Here is a 21,731-nt window from a genome sequence, read left to right as displayed (position 1 = left end):
TTGTCCAATAGAAACTCGTTTTGCAACTGTTTGGACTAATGATTGCGCATGTCGACTCTCAATTGACAAATCGCACACAGTGCTCTAGACATTTATTTAGCATATCAGATAAGTGTCTAAATGTTTTATTACTTAGCAGAAGGACAATCATCAAATCAGTCACACTTTATGGATTGTATGGCTTTAATTGGGCATATGCACAGCAAGATAAAAAAAAAAATAGGCTACACAATATCAAAAACAATTAATATATAAAATAGAAGAGCAAACCACTACAGAAAATCTGGAATATTAAAATGGCCAAAATATGATACAAAATAAGGAAAAGGCAAAGAAAGCCTCATATACTGTAACCTAATAGCAGACTGACATCACTGGAGTGGAGGGAAACAACATGGACACTCCTAGAACAGCATTTGACACAGTGAAAATTCAGCTCTACAGGTCATTGTGTGCATCTTTGTGTCCAGCAGTCTGCAGTCCTTTGGGGAAGTCTTCGGTCCAGAACTGGGCTCTCTTCTTCTCTGAGACACTGCCCAGCCCGAGGTTGGCCTGGATCAGTAGACACTCTTCTTCTGTGGTGAATGTTGGCCAATCAAACATATTCTCTCCGTTAGGGTTACTACAGGAACAGAGGGAGAGATAGGGACACACCCATTGGCATCATATGAGCGGCTGCACTTATGACTACTTCATTTTACATACAATGCATTCAGAAAGTATTCAGACCGCTTGACTTTTTCCACAATTGTTAAATTACAGCCTCATTCTAAATAGATTTAAGAAAACCTCAATCTACACACGATATCCCATAATGGCAAAGCGAAAACAGAAGTAGAAATGTTTGCAAATGTATTAAAAATAAATGGAAATACCTTATTTACATAAGTATTCACCTGTGGTAAATTCAATTGATTGGACATGATTTGGAAAGGCACACACCTGTCTATATAAAAGATCCCACAATTGACAGTGCATGTCAGAGCAAAAACCAAGCCATGAGGTCGAAGGAATTGTCCGCAGAGCTCCGAGACAGGATTGTGTCGAGGCACAGATCTAAGGAAAGGTACCAAAACGTCTGCAGCATTGAAGGTCCCCAAGAACACAGTGGCCTCCAGCATTCTTAAATGGAAGTTTGCAACCACCAAGACTCTTCCTAGAGCTGGCCGCCCGGCCAAACTGAGCAATCTGGGGAGAAGGGCCTTGGTCGGGGAGGTGACCAAGAACCCGATGGTCACTCTGACAGAACACCAGAGTTCCTCTGTGGATATGGAGACACCAGAGTTCCTCCAGAAGGCCAACCATCTCTGCAGCACTACCAGTCAGTCTTTTATGGTAGTGGTCAGACAGAAGCCATTCCTCAGTAAAAGGCACATGACAGCCCGCTTGGAGTTTGCCCAAAAGGCACATAAAAGGATTCAGACCATGAGAAAAAAATATTATTTGGTCTGATGAAACCAAGTTTGAACTATTTGGCCTGAATGTCAAGCATCACGTCTGGAGGAAACCTGGCACCATCCTTACGGTGAAGCATGTTGGTGGCAGCATCATGCTGTGGGGATGTTTTTCAGCGGCAGGAACTGGGAGACTAGTCAGGATCGAGGGAAAGACAAATGGAGCAAAATGGTGAGAGATCCTTGATGAAAACCTGCTCCAGAGCACTCAGGACCTCAGACTGGGGTGAAGGGTCACCTTGCAACAGGACAACAACCCGAAGCACACAGCCAAGACAACGCAGGAGTCGCTTTGGGACAAGTCTCTGAATGATCTTGAGTGGCCGAGCCAGAGGCCGGACTTGACCCGATCGGTCATCTCTGGAGAGAAATTAAAATAGCTGTGCAGCGATGCTCCCCCTCAAACCTACAGAGCTTAAGAGGGTCTGCAGAGAAGGATGGTAGAAACTACAGGTGGGCCAAGCTTGTAGCGTCATACCCAAGAAGACTCAAGACTGTAATAGCTGCCAAACATGCTTCAACAAAGTACTGAGTAAAGGGTCTGAATACTTATGTAAATGTAATAATCTCTTTTTTATATACATTTGCAAAAATATCTAAAAAACAGTTTTTGCTTTGTCATTATGGGGTATTGTGTGTAGATTGATGAGGGGGAAAAAAAGATGTAATACATTTTAGAATAAGGCTGTAACGTAACAAAATGTGGAAAAAGTCAAGGGGTCTGAAAACTTTCCGAATGCACTGTATGTATAGTACTACTATGACCCAATGCAATTGGTGGTTGATCTACTATAATGTACTATATTGAGTAACCACTAAGTAGATATGAAAAGCATACTTGGCGTATAGTAGCAAATATTTTTTTTGCATACAGTAGGGAGTCAAACTGTTCTTTGTCTAGTATGAACTATCTCCTGTATCTTATTTCGAAATCAATTTACTCAGAAAAAAACTCAGAACTTCTGGCGGTATGAACTTGACTACATCATGACAGAAATCTGGTTCTTGTTACATGTCATATCTGTGCTGAAGCTTCTCCAACGGAATGCACAGAGAGAGAGAGAGAGAGAGAGAACAAGAAAGGGATCTCTCACCCTGTTCTGGCAAAGTTAGTCCAGTATTTCATCATGGTCCTGCTAAGCTGTCGTTCCTCATCTGTCGTGTTATCTATGAGTGGAAAACTTTTTTAGTTTCTGTCGTTTCCAAGAAAAGCTGCAGAGATACAGTACAGGCTCAACAGAATGAGTTTGTCCAAAATATAATCTCCCTAAGTCTTTTGTCACGTAACAGTATTAACATCTGATTATGTTAACTTGTTACTCATGTTATTGTTATGGACAGTTCCTCCAGAATTTGATATAAAAACAAGGTTTTCAAGTATATTTAGCCTGCAATTTCTCCAGAATAAAAATAAATAAAATTGTACCTAACATCACTATGTCATCTGTCCAAAAGGGGGCGCCAAACACAAAGCCAACCTCATCAAAGTGGTCTGCTTTCACAAAGCCTGGCCTGCTGGACGTGAACATGGAGGGGCGCTGCTGGAACTCGTAGTAGTAGATCAAGCAACCAGCATCTTGTATAGACAGACAGATACATTACACACAACTGTGAATACCAACACAACATGTCTATCACCTACAAAATGTCTCAATCATTTAGATATTAAACTGTCTTAAAATAATTTATTCATAATAATGATTAAATAATGTCTTCCAGGAGGTTTCTAAAGAAAAATCAGGCATCAGATTGGTATAGTTCCCAGTGTATTCTTCACCTCTACACCTTCTGGCTTCCTCGATCCCAGGGACCACAATCAGTAGATCTCCCATAAGCTCCAAGAAGGCATCTCTGATCCCCACGGGGTCCTTCATGTCACCAAAGTACTCCCCTACGATGATCCCCAGGGCAGAGTCTGGCATACGCTACCAGGGAGATACAGGGTTTAAAATACAGCTCATGGACCAGACTGCTAGATGAATTATTATAAAGCTGCCACCAGGGTTGGGGAGAAACTGATTACAAAAAAAAAACGGTATTAAGTGTCAGAAGTGGATTTTTAATATAATATACCATGTATGTATGTATGTATGTAAATATAGTGTATATACAGTACCAGTCAAACGTTTGGACCCATCTACTCATTCAAGGGTGTTTATTTCTACTATTTTCTACATTGTAGGATAATAGTGGACATCAAAACTATGGAATAACACATGTGGAATCATGTAGTAACCAACAAAGTGTTAAACAAATCAAAATATATTTTATATTATTCTAAGTAGCCACCCCTTTGCCTTGATGACAGCTTTGCACACTTTTGGCATTTTCTCAACCAGCTTCATGAGGAATGCTTTTCCAACAGTCTTGAAGGAGTTCCCACATATGCTGAGCACTTGTTGGCTGTTTTTCCTTCACTCCGCGGTCCAACTCATCCCAAACTCAATTGGGTTGAGGTCGGGTGATTGTGGAGGCCAGGTCATCTGATGCAGCACTCCATCACTCTCTTTCCTGGTCAAATAACCCTTACACAGCCTGGAGGTGTGTTTTGGGTCATATTCCTATTGAAAAACAAAATGATAGTCCCACTAAGCACAAACCAGATGCAATGGCATATCGCTGCAGAATGCTGTGGTAGCCATGCTGGTTATGTGTACCTTGAATTCTAAATAAATCACAGACAATGTCACCAGCAAAGCACCCCCACACCATCACACATCCTCCTCCATGCTTCACGGTGGGAACCACACATGTGGAGATCATCCGTTCACCTACTCTGCGCCTCACAAAGACACGGCAGTTGGAATAAAAAAATGCACATTTGGACTCATCAGACCAAAGAACAGATTTCCACCAGTCTAATGTCCATTGCTTGTGTTTCTTGGCCAAAGCAAGTCTTCTTATTACTGGTGCCCTTTAGTAGTGGTTTCTTTGCAGAAATTCTACCATGAAGGCCTGATTCACGCAGTCTCCTCTGAACAGGGGTGGCAGGTAGCCTAGTGGTTAGAGCGTTGGACTAGTAACCAAAAGGCTGCAAGATCAAATCCCTGAGCTGACAAGGTACAAATATGTCATTCTGCCTAGGCCATCATTGAAAATAAGAATTTGTTTGCCTAGTAAAATAAAAAACAGTTGATGTTGATATGTGTCTGTTACTTGAACTCTACAGCAGGGGTAACTCTGGGTCTTCCTTTCCTGTGGCGGTCCTCATGAGATCCAGTTTCATAATAATTCTTAAATGTTTTTTGCGACTGCACTCGAAGAAATGTTCAAAGTTCTTGAAATGTTCCGGATTCATGTTTTAAAGTAATAATGGACTGCTGTTCTTGCCATGACATGCATTCCTGGTGACTACCTCATGAAGCTGGTTGAGAGAATGCCACGAGTGTGCAAAGCTGTCATCAAGGCAAAGGGTGGCTACTTTGAAGAATCTCAAATATAACATATATTTTGACTACTACAACACTTTTTTGACTACTACATAATATGTGTGTTATTTCATAGTTTTGATCTCTTCCCTATTATTATTCAATGTTGAAAATAGTACAAATAAAGAAAAACCCTTGAATGGGTATGTGTGTCCAAACTTTTGACTGATACGGTATATTTCTCAGAGCGTACAGACTTGTTTTGTCGATCATTTAGAATACTCTATTTTCCATTTTCAAGCAGCTGCAAAACTTGTTTTCGTCTTAAATCGACAAATCCCAGTCTTTAGCCTGCATATTATCAGATAAACGTTGTTCATATTTTGCATAAAGCCTACCCACCGTTCTATATTAACCAATCAAGTAGAAGTCTTGTGTGACAATCAAAGGAGGAACTCTAGGATCTCCTCTTAAATCTACAAGTTGATAATACTCTGTTATTATCATCCCAGTGTGTATTTTCCTGCGTACATCATGAAGTTAAAGTGAAATTCTGATTGTTCTTTCACCAGCAAAAATATACTTTTTAAAAGCTAGATGATTACTTTGTTGAATACTTTTAAATTCAGAAAGGATGTTTGCGAAAAAAATACATTATGACATCTTTCTGATTTCTCAATGAAATTCAATTCAGCATTGCAAAAAGGAGCAAGTTTAAGTTTGTTCCACCCGAGCAAGTCTGACCACAAGTCAGAGACCACTATGACACACCAAATGCATTTGATGGATCCTTCTCGTCTTCTTCTAATGCCTCTTAAGGAGAAAGTAATCAAAAAGCAACTGAAAGTAATCCGATTACATTACTGAGTTTGTGCAATCCAAAAGTTACGTTACTGATTAGTTTTGGACAGGAACTTAGTAACAAAAAAAATACATTTAGAAAGTAACCTACCCAACCCTGGCTGCCCCCATACTTCACTAACCAGTTCCTGAAGCATAAACGCCAGGATCATCATCATGTTTTCACGGGTCATTCCAAGATCCCATCCAGGAAAAAGGAAAAACTGGTGGAACACACAAGATCTTACAACAACAAAAAATGATAAAAGTGCATTTACCTGTAAAATATATGACCGACAGTTTTCATATCTTCATGCAAGGACATACATACATGTGGGAGCATCCATCCATACTCATGGTTGTTGACCCCTATGATCCTGGGGAAACCCAGGAAGCTCTTGGTCTGCAGGACTTCCTCCAGGTTGGTAGGGATGACTGTCCCATCCCTGTGCACAGACAGAACCATATCCCCCTGTGGAGAGAGAGGATGGGCCCCAGCCAGAATGGAAGTCAAACAACAGCAATGTTGTTGCATTCAACAGTGGTATATAGTATATGTTAGCTAAAGCAGAAACAGCCTGGCATTCAGATACATACACCCCACATACTGTAGGGGGAGTGTGAGGCTCAGAACAAACCTACCATTGCAGGTGTAGCCGCCTCTATGTCTTGTGGGCTGAGGGTGCTGAGGCAGGTCATGAGCTCTGCAGAGTCATCACTGGGACATCCTGCTCTCTGTGCCACCAGCTGGAGGAAGGAGAGATTGAAACCAGAGCATTTGAATGACCGGTAATTACAACACGTTACATTGTACCAGAATAATAACGACAGTTTAAAGACCACTGACGGTTTTATTGCATATGAACCAATGTATGGGGGATCCTTAAGACTTGCGGTTACGATCAGCACAGTGAAACAGCAGATCACCTGTGCAGTAGGTTTGGGGTCATCCTGGATGAACAGAGAAATGAGGGGTACTCCACTCTGACTGATGGCCTTGTGGAACAGTCCTGATGACAGAGGGGACATCATCTGGACAGACAGAACCATGGATCAGTCCCCAAAGTAAGCCTACATACAGACAGCCAGTGCATCTTTCTGTATCAGCAAGTATCTGTTTTCCTAGATCTACAATACACACATGTAAAAAGATGGCAACACCCCCAGCAGACTCTCCAAAAATGGTGACAGATCCTGGGTCTCCCCCAAAACTGCTGATGGTCTCCTGCACCCAGTGCAGGGCACACACCTGGTCCAGAATACCCACGTTCCCGGGGTACTGGCCATCCCCTGTGCTGGACAGTCACACAGACATTAGATCCGATATGCCAGGGTTGTGTTCAGTAGACAACAAACAGTAGAAGATGTTACTGACCTGAATTTGTGCATAGATCATATTGACCAAAATCAGTACCAATAAAAGTGTACCTGAGGAACCCTGGGATACCCAGACGGTATTGAATGATGACCACCACAACATCCCCGAAGGCAGCCAATGAGGAGCCATCATAGAGTGAAGCCCCTCCCATGAGAAAGCCTCCACCATGGATCCAAATCATCACCTACAAACACTTTTTTTTTAGACTAGACCACCAAACAAAAGACATCTAACTAGACAAGCATATGAGTACATTCTCATCTCTCTCCTCACTGGTAGTTTCCTTGGGTCCCCAGGTTTGACTGGTGTGTAGATGTTCAGGTAAAGGCAGTCCTCTGAGGTGGTTAGGACAGGGAACCGACCTCCGTACAGGTCCACCATTTGTCTAGTGTGGTTCATGTTCTGCAGACACCTGTGTGTTAATAGGACAAGAAAGGTGATATTTTCTTATACTAAGAATAAAAATATGGCAGAATATTAATGTTCATCAGAATAAACATGATTCAGAGTTCCTCATAAAACAGTATAGGCTGTTTGTCTCCCTGCCTGTCTCTCTGAGACATTACTGCTTAAACTCATACAGAGGGGGGTAAGCCTTGGCATCTCTTAGTCCCTGCCACACCCGGGGAGGCCGGGGGGCCTGGAACCTCAGGGGCCCGACAGGGGGCTCAGCGAAGGGGATCCCCAGGTAGGCAGCCACCTTCCTCTGGCTCTCTCTCACTCTGACCAGTCTGCCCTCCAGCTGACCATAACTAGTATGAAGCTGGAAGAGGCTCTCTCTGTCGCCTGGAAAATATTTAAAAGTTCTAGAAAAGGCATTGTAGTAGTCTGTCAAAGGACGCATTCATTGGGAAAGGAGCGATTTACAACCATACCAAACTATAAAAAGTATATATAGATTATTGTTTACAGCTAATCACTGTATTTCATAGTTGCTAAATAGTGAATTAAACAGGACAAACTCAGCAAAAAAATAAACTTCCTCCCACTGTCAACTGCGTTTATTTTCAGCAAACTTAACATGTGTAAATATTTGTATTAACATAACAAGATTCAACAACTGAAACATAAACTGAACAAGTTCCACAGACATGTGACTAACAGAAATTGAAAAATGTGTCCCTGAACAAAGGAAGGGTCAAAATCAAAAGTAACAGTCACTATCTGGTGTGGCCACCAGCTGCATTAAGTACTGCAGTGCATCTCCTCCTCATGGACTGCACCAGATTTGCCAGTTCTTGCTGTGAGATATTACCCCACTCTTCCACCAAGGCACCTGCAAGTTCCCAGACATTTCTGGGGGGGTGGGGTGGACATGGCAGAGATCCGGGTTCTTCGCTGGCCATGGCAGAACACTGGCATTCCTGTCTTGCAGGAAATAACACACAGAACGAGCAGTATGGCTTGTGGCATTGTCATGCTGGAGGGTCATGTCAGGATGAGCCTGCAGGAAAGGAACCACATGAGGGAGGAGGATGTCTTCCCTGTAACACACAGCATTGAGATTGCCTACAATGACAAGCTCAGTCCATGATGCTGTGACACACCACCCCAGACCATGACGGACCCTCCACCTCCAAATCGATCCCGCTCCAGAGTACAGGCCTCGGTGTAACGCTCATTCCTTCGACGATAAAAGTGAATCCAACCATCCCCCCTGGTGAGACAAAATTGCGACTCGTCAGTGAAGAGCACTTTTTGCCAGTCCTGTCTGCTCCAGCGACGATGGGTTTGTGCCCATAGGCGACGTTGTTGCTGGTGATGTCTGGGGAGGACCTGCCTTACAACAGGCCTACAAGCCCTCAGTCCAGCCTCTCTCAGCCTATTGCGGACAGTCTGAGCACTGATGGAGGGATTGTGTGTTCCTGGTGTAACTGGGGCAGTTGTTGTTGCCATCCTGTATCTGTCCCGCAGGTGTGATGTTCGGATGTACTGATTCTATGCAGGTGTTACACGTGGTCTGCCACTGCGAGGGCGATCAGCTGTCCGTCCTGTCTCCGTGTAGCGCTGTCTTAAGCGTCTCACAGTACGTACATTGCAATTTATTGCCTTGGCCACATCTGCAGTCCTCTTGCCTCCTTGCAACATGCCTAAGGCACGTTCACGCAGATGAGCAGGGACCCTGGACATCTTTCTTTTGGTGTTTTTCAGAGTCAGTAGAAAGGCCTCTTTAGTGTCCTAAGTTTCCATAACTGTGATCTTAATTGCCTACCGTCTAAGCTGTTAGTGTCGTAACGACCGTTCCACAGGTGCATGTTCATAAATGTTTTATGGTTCATTGAACAAGCATGGGAAACAGTGTTTAAACCCTTTACAATGAAGATCTGTGAAATTATTTGGATTTTTATGAATGATCTTTGAAAGACAGGGTCCTGAAAAAGGGACGTTTATTTTTTTGCTGAGTTTACAAACTTACCTTCGACTGTATGGAAACTCACAAACAGGCTCAGACTTATCCATGCGAGCAGGACTCTTCTGCCCTGACACATCATAGTGGTGCCAGATAGATTATCCATTCACGTCTGTAGAATATCAAACCACATGAAGATCTATTTCAGCAGTTGCCGATTTACATAATCTTTATACATTAATGCACATTACATCCATATCCAGTGAGTAACCAAATATCAATACATTAGAGAGAAAAGTATGCCCTCCAGCTAAAGGAATATGAACCGCATGGAGCCCCAATTCAGTTAAATGCCTTCAGTAAATATGTGGAAGACTGAGGATTGAGCTGCTCTTCATATTACAGGCTGCATTGGAAACTCCAATGCAACCTGTTATGGATTTTCTAAAAAGCCAGCCAAGTTGATTCAGTCCTGATTGAATGTCAAACAGCAGTTTGAAAAGGGGGAGTCCTCTGAAAGAACATCCTGGTTTGTTTTAATCTTCTATAGCTGCATGGACATGCACTATGAAATTAGATGTCATGCTACTAACTCCACTTGTTTATCTTGGGTCTACATCTCTGCCAAGTTCAGAGTGTGCAGAACACCAACAATGACATGATATCAGGTAATTAACTATGAGTAAATTACCTACAGCTTGGCTCAGGACAGGAGTAGACTAGACCTTGAGCTAACCTGGATAGAGATTACATTGGACTAACAGCATTGGCCATACACTAAACTAAAATGCTGAAGTTACAGCAGGCTGTGACATCAAAAGTCCCTGGTGTCACGTATGCTCTCTCTCCGACGCTCTAGGTCACCAGGCTGCTCATTATTACACGCACCTATCACCATCATACACCGAACCCAAACTGTCTGTGCCCCCCCCACACACACCAAACGCGATACACAGGTTAACATATCAAAACAAACTGAACCAATTACATTAATTTGGGGACAGGTCGAAAAGCATTAAACTTTTATGGCAATTTAGCTAGCTAGTTTGCCCTTGCTAGCTATTTTCTCCCATTTAGCTAGCTTGCTGTTGCTAGCTAATTTGTCCTATTTAGCTAGCTTGCTGTTGCTAGCTAATTTGTCCTGGGATATAAACATTGAGTTGTTATTTTATCTGAAATGCACAATGGACAAAATACATTTATACACGATGGCGCACGCGCGCAGCCGGTTTGGGTTCCGTGTAAAGACTCATCTGGCCTTTATTACCTCCCTTACATGTCACTCCCTTTCGTTACTTTCCCATGCGTTAATGTTTCACGTTTGCACTCTACTCGTGTTTCTTGTTTTGTTCTACGTTCATTTATTTATTAAATACACTCCCTGAACTTGCTTCCCGACTCTCAGCGTACACATTACACCTGGTTTTAATGTGATGTGGAATAAGCAATGCATCAAATACATTATGGAATTATAGTAAACTAGTTTAATGCAATCCACCCACATAAAATACAGTGTATAGGATAGGCTATAAGTGTTATGTTTGTTCCTTATATAATGGCAAACCGTAGGTTTAACTACTTTTAATGAACATATACTTCAGCTAGAAAACTCCATGTTTAGCCATGCAATGCATTATTTAACCATCCGCCTAGCCTGCTGGGTAACGTAGTCTAAATGTTATTAACACATAACAACACAATAAGTATTTTAAGTCAATTTACATGTTCAACTATCATGCATTACAGTAAAAGCAGGACTAGAGGCAGCTACTTAAAATAATTTGCAAAATAAGTATCTTGGCTCACCAGTGAAAGCTGCTCTCCAGTTGATAACTCGGTGCAATATCAGGGATTGACATTAAAGTCCGCTGTTTAGAAATGCCATAAACTGACAATCTTTCAATACGAAGGAACCAGAAATCAGTTTTAGTGTACTGGAATTTTGTGCAGTTTGGTTTTTTTTCAGTTTTTTTAAACGCCCAATGAGGCAACGGGGCAGGATCAATTTTATCAAAAATCCCCGACTGGCACCTAGCGATAGTCAAGTGTGTCCACTAGAGTTCATGCACCCAGATGCCGTTACCATGGAGGTAGGAAAGCTTGAGGAAGTTGTGCTGAGTGCCGACAAAGCCATGAAAGACAGAGGCAGCCTCAGTCTCGGGCTAGCAGGCTCGTGTAAAATGGATGTCTCTATTCCATTTAAGGAAATCAAGGTACACAACGAAAAACACCACGAAACTTCTACCCCCAAGCCATGAGACTTCTACCCCCAAGCCATGCTAAATGGTTAACCAGACTATCCCGGACTATCCCAGACTAACCCGGACTATCTGCATTGACCCATTTTCCCACTAACTCATCACATATGCTGCTGCAACTGCTTGTATTCTGTGCTGTTAATTATATGTACATATCTACCTCACTTACCTCTTAACCCTGCACATATGTTATGTATTTTTTTATTCAACCTTTATTTTATCAGGGAGTCATACTGCGACCAAGGTCTATTTTACAGAAGAGCCCTGAATTACATAAAATACACTAAATATAAATACAAAAAGCAAGCAGAAAGAAAAACAGTCATAATAACACAGCAATCAGTAAAAAGGTCCTCAATCAGCGTTGATTGAGGACCTTTGGCCTAGAGGCAGCAAAACATCACATTTAAGAACATTTTGAATATTCTTTGCACCTTATCTGTGGAACAAACTCAAAGCTGATTTATCTAACTCATTAGAGACCAAAGGAATTTCCAGAGTTAGCCGTCCTTGAGCTCAGGTGTGGTAACTCATGTGTCTAAAGTTTAGTAATGTCACGTACAATGGGACTTTTTGTAAAAGGGCTTTATAAATTAAAAACATATCAATGTATCAACATATTTGACATCAAAGAGGGCCAACCAACTTTCTGGTAGAGAATGCAGAGATGAGTACTAAAATTGTCACCAGTAATAAAGCGCTTTGCGCTAGGATAAACTACATCTAGTGGCTTTAATGAAGTGGCAGCTACGTTCATATAGATGTGGCCATAGTCTAGGACCGATAGGAACGTCGACTGAATCATCTGCTTTCTACTATTTAGAGAGAGGCAGGACCTATTGCTATAGAATAACAACATTTTTATTCTCAGCTTCTTATCGAACTCATAAATATGCTTTTTAATAGACAGCTTTTCATCTATCCAGATATTTGCAAGCACGGACACGATCAATATGGGCACCGTCCAAAGTACATACTGTATGCTTAAATCAGTTATTTTTATGCGCTTGAGAACATCTTATTTAGTTTTACCTGCATTCAATACTATTTTCAGGTCAATAACATTTTTCTGTAATACAATAAAGGCAGACTAGTTCAGATAGAGCCTGGTTAACCGTGGGGGGAAAAGTATACACAAGAGTATCATCGGCATACAAGTGAAGGTAATTATTTTTACTGACATCTCAATATTGTTAATGTAAAGAGTAAAAAGTACAGGTCCAAAAATGGACCCCTGCGGGATACCTTTCGTAATATCCAGGAAACCTGATTTAACACCATCAGTCAACACACACGAAGTTGTATCTGTCAAGTCATTTTTAAAACAAGGTACACGTAGCCTGGTCTAGGCCAATTGAGGATAATCATCAGTGAACACCCCTTCAAATGAGTGGATTTGGCTATTTCAGCCACACCCATTGCTGACAAGTGTGTATTTATATATAAAAAACATTTTGTATATTTTTTAAAAGCACACCGCCATGCAATCTCCATAGACAAACATTTGCAGTAGAATGGCCTTATGGAAGAGCTCAGTGACTTGCAACGTGGCACCATCATAGGATGCCACCTTTCCAACAAGTTAGTTTGTCAAATGTATGCCCTACTAGAGCTGCCCCGGTCAACTGTAAGTGCTGTTGTGAAGTGGAAACGTCTAAGAGCAACAACGGCTCAGCCGCAAAGCGGTAGGCCACACAAGCTCACAGAATGGGACCGCAGAGTGGTGAAGCGCGTAGCGCGTAAAATTTGTCCGTCCTCGGTTGCAACACTCACTACCGTGTTCCAAATTGCCTCTGGAAGCAACGTCAGCACAAGAACTGTTCGTCGGGAACTTCATGAAATGAGTTTCCAGGGCCGAGGAGCCGATGCCAAGCGAAGCCTGGAGGGGTATAAAGCTTGCAGCCATTGGACTCTGGAACAGTGGAAATGCGTTCTCTGGAGTGATGAATCACGCTTCACCATCTAGCTGTCCGAAGGTCTAATCTGAGTTTGGAAGATGCCAGGAGAACGCTACCTGACCCAATGCATAGTGCCAACTGTAAAGTTTGGTGGAGGAGGAATAATGGTCTGGGGCTGTTTTCCCATGGTTCGGGCTAGGCCCCTTAGTTCCAGTGAAAGGAAAGTTTAACTCTACAGCATACAATGACATTCTAGACAATTCTGTGCTTTCAACTTAGTGGAAGGCCCTTTCCTGTTTCAGCGTGACAATAACCCTGTGCACAAAGCGAGGTCCATACAGAAATGGTTTGTCGAGATTGGTTTGGAAGAACTTGAATTCCCTGCACAGAGTTCTGACTTCAAACCCAACGAAGACCTTTGGGATAATTTGTAACGCCGACTGCGAGCCAGGCCTAATCGCCCAACATCAGTGCCGGACCTCCTTAAAGATTTTGTTGCTGAATGGAAGCAAGTCCCCGCAGCAATGTTCCAACATCTAGTGGACAGCCTTCCTAGAAGAGTGGAGGCTGTTATAGTAGCAGGGGGGGGGGGGGGGGCAACTTCATATGTTCGACGAGCAGGTTCCCACGTACTTTTGGTCATGTAGTGTATTTTACTGGTTTGTGACTCACTGACACTGCCCCCAGTTTGAGGGGAATAAACCAGCCCAAGAGTTAACACACACACACACAGGAGAAGATTAACATGGGTATGGTTCTGTAAAGGTACAGAAACAGAGAATGAATGTACAGATGGAATGCAATGAATAGAGCAGGATGAATGTATGCATATCAAATCTGGCAGCAACCTTTTTTTTAAAGGTTGCTGCCCCTATCGTCACCAAGCCTCTCTCTCCTTTCTGGGGAGGTTCATATTGCTTGGAAGGCAATCGCGGTTCATACTTTATTTAAAGGGGAGATCAAGGCGATCCTAACTGTTATAGGCCTATTTGTATTTTGCCCTGTTTATCAAAAGTGTTGGAAAAACGTGTCAATAGTCAACCGACTGGCTTTCTTGATGTCTATAGTAATCTCTCTGGTACACAATCTGGTTTTCGCTCAGGTTATGGATGTGTCACTGCAACCTCAAATGACTTGAGTCAAGCGGATAAGTTTGGCGCTGTATAATATATGAGCTATGTGTATGAATATATGTATATATGACAGTGCTCAAAATCAAATGCCCCAAACACGGGGGACGAAAACAGTACAGCAGAAAATACACGACCAGGAACAAACACGTTCCTCTACTACCTACACGAAGGCCACAATGATTAATCCCGCACAAAGAAACAGGCGGACCGGCTGTCTAATAAAGCCCAACTAATGACTCACTAACAGGTGCTAACAATAAACATACAATGAGGGGGAGGAAAGACAATCAGTGGCAGCTAATAGGCCGGCGACGACGACCGCCGAGCGCCACCCGGCAGGGAAGGGGAGCCACTCTCGGTCGGACTCGTAACAAATGGGCCAAAATTCACCCAACTTATTGTGGGAAGCTTGTGGAAGGCTAACCGAAAAGTTTGACCCAAGTAAAACAATTTAAAGGAAATGCTACCAAATACTAATTGAGCGTATGTAAACTTCTGACCCACTGGGAATGTGATGAAAGAAATTAAAGCTTAAATAAATCACTTTCCACTTTATTTTAAGAATGTGAAATGTAAATAATAGTAGTGATCCTAACTAACCTAAGGCAGGGAATATTTACTAGGATTAAATGTCAGGAATTGTGAAAAACTGAGTTTAAATGTATTTGTACATGGGTAATGTTCTGTAAAGCTACAGAAACAGAGAGACAATGAATATACACATAGAATGCAATGAACAGAGTAGGATGAATGTATGCATATCAAATGGGCTACAAGATGAAATAAAAATGGAACAGAACTGCAATAGCACAATAGGCAAGGACTATCTAATAACCATGTATTACATAGTACAATAACAGCAGAGTTAATATTAACATATTTCGTAATACCATACAAATGGGCCATGCAGTCAGGTAAAACATATGGATTACTGATTCAGAAACAGGGAGGGCAGAGAGCTCCAGCAAAAATTCATCAAGTTTAATCAGCCCCAGTGGATTTTTTAAACTTTGATCTTAAGCAAGGCATCAAGCACATCACAGATCGTAAATTGTTGAAATGAAAACAAATAATCACTAGAAGTTGACGGGTTAACCATCGAGGCAGCTAGAAGCTGGCAGAGGGAAGAGCAGTTGATTGACCAGGGTCAATTTATGTAACCAGGTAGGCCAGTTGAGAACAAGTTCTCATTTACAACTGCGACCTTGCCAAGATAAAGCAAAGCAGTACGACACAGAGTTACACATAAACAAACGTACAGTCAATAACACAAGAGAAAGTCTATATACAGTGTGTGTAAATGGCATGAGGTGGTAAGGCAATAAATAGGCCATAGTAGCAAAGTAATTACAATTTAGCAAATGAAAACTGGAGTGATAGATGTGCAGATGACGTGCAAGTAGAAATACTACTGTGCAAAAGAGAAAAAAAAGTAAATAAAAACAATATGGGGATGAGGTAGGTAGATTGGATGAGCTATTTACAGATGGGCTGTGTACAGCTGCTCAGATAGCTGATGCTTAAAGTTAGTGAGGGAGATGTAAGTCTCCAACTTCAGCAATTTTGGCAATTCGTTCCAGTCATTGGCAGCAGAGAACTGGAAGGAAAGGTGGCCAAAGGAGGTGTTGGCTTTGGGGGTGACCAGTGAGATATACCTGCTGGAGCGCGTACTACGTACGGGTGGGTGTTATGGTGACCAGTGAGCTGAGATAAGGTGGAGCTTTACCTAAATAATTTAAAGCACTGTTTCTCAAATAAAAAGCCTACTGAGATAAAATTATTAAAAGCGTCACTTATCCTATTCTTCTCGGTTATGATGCCAGTCAGACAGAACTTGCTTAGGCAAGGAAGAAAAGGAATTTGTACGCTTTAGTCCATTTACTGTTTTCCAAAAATGTAGAAAGTTCACAGGAGCCAGGAGCTTAAAAAGTAGTTGTATTTAGCTTTCTTACTTACATGTGTTACGTACGCCTCCTGGAGGAACATCCTGCTACACCTTAACTCCTCGTGGAGTGAAGAAGTATGTGATCGTAGGTGCAGGGAAGGGTGACAGGACGAGAAAAATACAATTTACAAGGAATGTATTATTCCTTAACACAGTAAGGTGGGGAAAAGGATCTGGATGGAACCAAAGCAAAAAAAGTACTAGTTAGAGACCCCTCTCCTATCTTACCACTAGTTCCCTAACCTTTAGCACCATCTGGCACGCTAACCAAAATACAGGGGGTGGTCCACCCAGGTCTTACCTAGTGTGCATAGACAGATTAAATACTATGGGTTATGTATTCCTTCAGTCCTCTTGCCTAAACACTCCCAAGGTGCGTTCCCCTTCCCCTCCAGGAACAAGTGAAACAGAATAATTACTTATAGTGTTTTTGGTTATTGAAATGGTTCACTAAGTCCTATTGGCATACACATACCTCAGAAGGAGCGGCTACAAAATAATATCCACAAACGTTTCACTGACCGCCACAAATATCAACACAGGACATAAAAAGAAGCTCTCTTCTGACAAAGGAAACCAAGCTGGAGAAGGAGTTGGTAATTGGAGCTGTTTCCCCTAATGAGAGGGAGGGGTCAGAGGTCTAGCCAGCGATGGGGCCGACCAATCAGTTGCTTTAGGATTCCAGGAAGCCATTTCCTGAAATACACACACATACAAACCCACAACAACACAGAAACTGGGGAAAGTAACACATGAGATAATTGTTCTACGAGATATCAGCCAGTTAACGTGATCTTTATGAATTATGAAGCCTTTGGGTGTCTTTTATTTCATTACATAAACGCTTCATAATTCACAAAAGTGATGTTAGCTGATGAAGATTATCGTGTAGAACAAAACATATAAGATCTCCTTAACCTGTGTTAACCAGACCTTATTTTTAGCATTCATCCAAAAACCCTACAAAAACTCAATTTTCCCATAGGCTTTGTTCAATGCACCATGCTGGATTTGGTGCCTACAAAAAGACGCCCTTACTATTGCTGTCTATAGCAGGCTCCTCAGAAAAATTACTTTGTTGGCAGTAAGACTCAGGAAATCCTGTTTGAGTTGGGGTTTGATAGTCCTGATGATATGCTGATCTACCCTGGTGTCTATGTTACAGGTTTTTGCCTGCCCTTTAGTGAGATGACTGAACAAACATGGATCTCATCTCGGCATAAAAACATACATATTGTTGTTCATTCACCATGTGTGAGTATATACACACATAGAGCAGCTGAGTTACTTTTTGAAATATTATATTTGGAAATGTTTACAGTGTAGTGGAAAAAGACAAGTTCATCTTAGCAAATAGGAAGTTGCTGTTGATCTTCAGTAGTATTTCTATCAAACAGTACAATAAAAAGACTGAGGTAGAAAGAAGAGTCATATTAGCACTGCAGTAAGTGATCTTCTGTGTGGGTCAGGGGAGTGTTTGTGTCTCTGAGCCCAGTATGGGGGCCTCTCATGTGGGGGCAGACACCAGGCCTGCAGGGCCCTGGCCCAGGGAGTGTCCAGCCACACTGCTCTCCAGGGGCTTGAAGCCCAGCTCCTCCATAGGGATCCCAAAGGCATGCAGCTTGGCCTCATAGGTTCTCAGTAGGTCATCATGGGCCTGCCCATCAGACAAAGATGTTAACATTTTTATTCAGATGCTATTATCACTTTTGCCTATAAAGATGAGAATGTATTGATTTTGGATTGGTTAGTTATTCTATTACATAGTTATAATCCTGTTGTTTTCCCCTTAATGTACAAAACTAAATAGGGTTCAGAACCAAAAGGCATTGTATTCAGCCAACATGCTCACCTTACAAACCCGCGCCAACTCATACTGCAAGTCCTTGATCGCAATGTTCTTGGAGTCCACAACTTCCTGCAAGGAAAAAACAAATAGAGTTGTTTGGCTGCAGAATAGTCTACTGTAAGCTTCCACCAGTATAACTACGTTCACAGGCAAGGTTTACAATTTGATGTGGTTGAAGCCACTGGATAATCAGCTTCTAGGACAGTAGAGTAGAGAAACCTGATAGCAAGGACTTAGCAACAGAAAACATAGTCGCACGATGGAATGAAGATCATATTTTTCTGTTAAGAACACCTCTCTGTTTTAATCTTGAATGACAAATTGGCTTGTAGCCAGTATCCACCACAAAGCATGTCTGATGAGATGGGGTGCTAGTTGTTTTCACAACTCTACTGTTAGCTCAACACAAGAGAGTAGGGTACTAGCGTAGCTTCTTTGGTATGATGGAGCTGTGTAGTCTTGTGTAGTCAGGGTGGTTAAGGTTGTGGTCAGGGTTTAACCAGGATGTGGTCATGAAGATAGGGTTAGGGTTCAGAGTTAGGGCTGAACCAGGATGTGGTCATGAAGCTAGGGTTAGGGTTCAGAGTTAGGGCTGAACAAGGATGTGGTCATGAAGCTAGGGTTAGGGTTGTGGTTGAGAGTTAGGGCTGAACCAGGATGTGGACATGAAGCTAGGGTTGTGGTTGAGAGTTAGGGCTGAACCAGGATGTGGTCATGAAGCTAGGGTTAGGGTTGTGGTTGAGAGTTAGGGCTGAAACAGGATGTGGTCATGAAGCTAGGGTTAGGGTTGAGAGTTAGGGCTAAACCAGAATGTGGACATGAAGCTAGGGTTAGGGTTGTGGTTGAGAGTTAGGGCTGAACCAGGATGTGGACATGAAGCTAGGGTTGTGGTTGAGAGTTAGGGCTGAACCAGGATGTGGTCATGAAGTTAGGGTTAGGGTTGAGAGTAAGGCTTGAACCAGGATGTGGACATGAAGCTAGGGTTAGGGTTGAGAGTTAGGGCTGAACCAGAATGTGGTCATGAAGCTTGTGGCGGCAGGGTAGCCTAGTGGTTAGAGCGTTGGACTAGTAACCGGAAGGTTGTGAGTTCAAACCCCCGAGCTGACAAGGTACAAATCTGTCGTTCTGCCCCTGAACAGGCAGTTAACCCACTGTTCCCAGGCCGCCATTGAAAATAAGAATTTGTTCTTAACTGACTTGCCTGGTTAAATAAAGGTAAAAAAAAAAAAAGCTAGGGTCAGGGTTGTGGTTGAGAGTTAGGGTTGAACCAGAATGTGGTCATGAAACTAGGGTTAGGGTTGTGGTCAGGGTTTAACCAGGATGTGGTCATGAAATAGGGTTAGGGTTCAGAGTTAGGGTTGAACCAGGATGTGGTCATGAAGCTAGGGTTAGGGTTGTGGTTGAGAGTTAGGGCTGAACCAGGATGTGGACATGAAGCTAGGGTTGTGGTTGAGAGTTAGGGCTGAACCAGGATGTGGACATGAAGCTAGGGTTGTGGTTGAGAGTTAGGGCTGAACCAGGATGTGGACATGAAGCTAGGGTTAGGGTTGAGAGTTAGGGCTGAACCAGGATGTGGTCATGAAGCTAGGGTTAGGGTTCAGAGTTAGGGCTGAACCAGGATGTGGTCATGAAGCTAGGGTTAGGGTTCAGAGTTAGGGCTGAACCAGGATGTGGTCATGAAGCTAGGGTTAGGGTTGTGGTTGAGAGTTAGGGCTGAACCAGGATGTGGACATGAAGCTATGGTTAGGGTTGTGGTTGAGAGTTAGGGCTGAACCAGGATGTAGACATGAAGCTAGGGTTAGGGTTAGGGTTCAGAGTTAGGGCTGAACCAGGATGTGGTCATGAAGCTAGGGTTGTGGTTGAGAGTTAGGGCTGAACCAGGATGTGGACATGAAGCTAGGGTTAGGGTTAGGTATCCCAGGGAGGGTAGCATACCTCCAGTTTGCGTGTGACCACGACGAGGGCGTTGAGCTGAGCCTCCTTCTTCTCCAGGGTGTTGGTCAGAGCCCCCAGTTTCCTCTCCAACAGGAGGTTCATAAAGCCACTCTTCTGCTGCACCTCCTGGATGGCCTGGGTGAACTTCTTATAGAGGTCATCAAGCTCCACCTGGACCTGCACCACACAGACAAAAGGATTGGCTCAGCTCAGTTAGAAACACAGATCAGTTAAGCATGGATCAATTTGACAGAATTACATTTGATTCAATTCTGTTCCATTTTTTGGGGTGTGTGAGTGCATAACAGAGGGACAGTCCTTCAATAGTAGCCATTGTATGGATGAAAAGTGTCCAGTTACTAGGACGTTTTTAGTCGACCTAATAAACGGTCTGTGTAGTTAGTTTGTGCTGTGGTCTCCTGTACACAGGGTAAAAGGGCAGAATGACTCATCCTTGAACTCCTCTGTAATCACGTCAAAGGAAACAATGGTGGGAAACTCCTTTTTTTATTCGAATGGAACACAGATATCAGTGTAGACGCCTTTTTAGTTCTAACCCTTAATCTCATGAACACAGTGCCAATTTTTTTCTCGGATTCTTCCCTGTCCCAAATTTGAAAAGGCTAAACGTTCTGTTTGGCATGGGTTCACAAATCCTCAAAAAGATCTACAGCTGCACCACTGCCTGCACAGCTGCACCACTGCCTGGTATGGCAACTGCTCGGCCTCCGAACACAAGGCACTACAGAGGGTAGTGCGTACGGCCCAGTATGTCACTGGGGCCAAGCTTCCTGCCATCCAGGACCTCTATATCAGGCAGTGTCAGAGGAAGATGCTAAACATTGTCAAAGACTCCAGCCACCCTAGTCATAGACTGTTCTCTCTGCTACTGCACGGCAAGCAATACTGGAGCGCCAAGTCTAGGTCCAAGAGGCTTCTAAACAGCTTCTACCCCCAAGCCATAAGACTCCTGAACACCTAATCAAAGGTCTACCCAGACCCCTCGTTTACTCTGCTGCTACTCTCTGTTTATAATCTATGCATAGTCACTTTAACTCTACCTACATGTTCATATTACCTCGACTAACCGGTGCTCCCACACATTGACTCTGTGCCTGTACACACTGTATATAGACTTGCTTGTTATTTTACCGCTGCTGTTTAATTATTTGTTACTTTTATTTTCCATTTTCCAATCTTCTCTATAATTACCATATAATTAAATATCATGTATTCTATTCTGTGGTTGTGTGTGTAACCCACCGCCAGTGAGGTCTTGTCCTTCTCGTAGTTGGTCAGTTGTTTCTGCAGCTCGGTCACCTC

At 42.8% G+C, this 21,731-nt stretch overlaps 1 protein-coding gene across 5 annotated transcripts; it reads right to left on the bottom strand.

Moving 5' to 3' along the window:
• Nucleotides 1-165: 165 nt before the first annotated feature.
• On the bottom strand, nt 166-17,419 carry LOC110506604 (fatty acyl-CoA hydrolase precursor, medium chain). Of its 5 annotated transcripts, none has more exons than XM_036963967.1 (15): nt 16,926-17,419; nt 16,636-16,797; nt 9,457-9,562; nt 7,622-7,826; nt 7,314-7,452; nt 7,091-7,224; nt 6,804-6,957; nt 6,590-6,694; nt 6,305-6,409; nt 5,994-6,134; nt 5,806-5,886; nt 3,232-3,379; nt 2,881-3,030; nt 2,549-2,621; nt 166-622 (listed from the first exon to the last, which is right to left on the bottom strand). In XM_036963967.1, the coding sequence occupies exons 3-15, from the start codon at nt 9,554-9,556 to the stop codon at nt 439-441; spliced, it is 1,719 nt and encodes a 572-aa protein (XP_036819862.1). In that variant the 5' UTR covers nt 9,557-9,562; nt 16,636-16,797; nt 16,926-17,419; the 3' UTR covers nt 166-438. The 5 variants fall into 5 exon arrangements, with proteins under 5 accessions (XP_036819862.1, XP_036819863.1, XP_036819865.1 ...); XM_036963968.1 differs by having other exon boundaries at nt 17,100-17,419; XM_036963970.1 differs by having other exon boundaries at nt 16,636-16,683; nt 17,100-17,419.
• Between the last annotated feature and the right edge of the window lie 4,312 nt (nt 17,420-21,731).

Source organism: Oncorhynchus mykiss, chromosome 26 (genome assembly GCF_013265735.2).
Source record: "Oncorhynchus mykiss isolate Arlee chromosome 26, USDA_OmykA_1.1, whole genome shotgun sequence".
NCBI lineage: Eukaryota > Metazoa > Chordata > Actinopteri > Salmoniformes > Salmonidae > Oncorhynchus > Oncorhynchus mykiss.
This window is presented reverse-complemented; position numbering and strand designations above follow the sequence as displayed.

What these genes read in the sequence shown, in the direction of transcription:
- LOC110506604 (XM_036963966.1), bottom strand. Translation starts at nt 9,556, where the DNA reads ATGGATAATCTATCTGGCACCACTATGATGTGTCAGGGCAGAAGAGTC. An exon ending in GGTATCCCAGGGTTCCTCAG is followed by an intron (nt 6,958 to 7,090) that starts GTACACTTTTAT and finishes GTGACTGTCCAG; the next exon opens with CACAGGGGATGGCCAGTACC. An exon ending in ATGGATGGATGCTCCCACAT is followed by an intron (nt 5,887 to 5,993) that starts GTATGTATGTCC and finishes GTGTTCCACCAG; the next exon opens with TTTTTCCTTTTTCCTGGATG.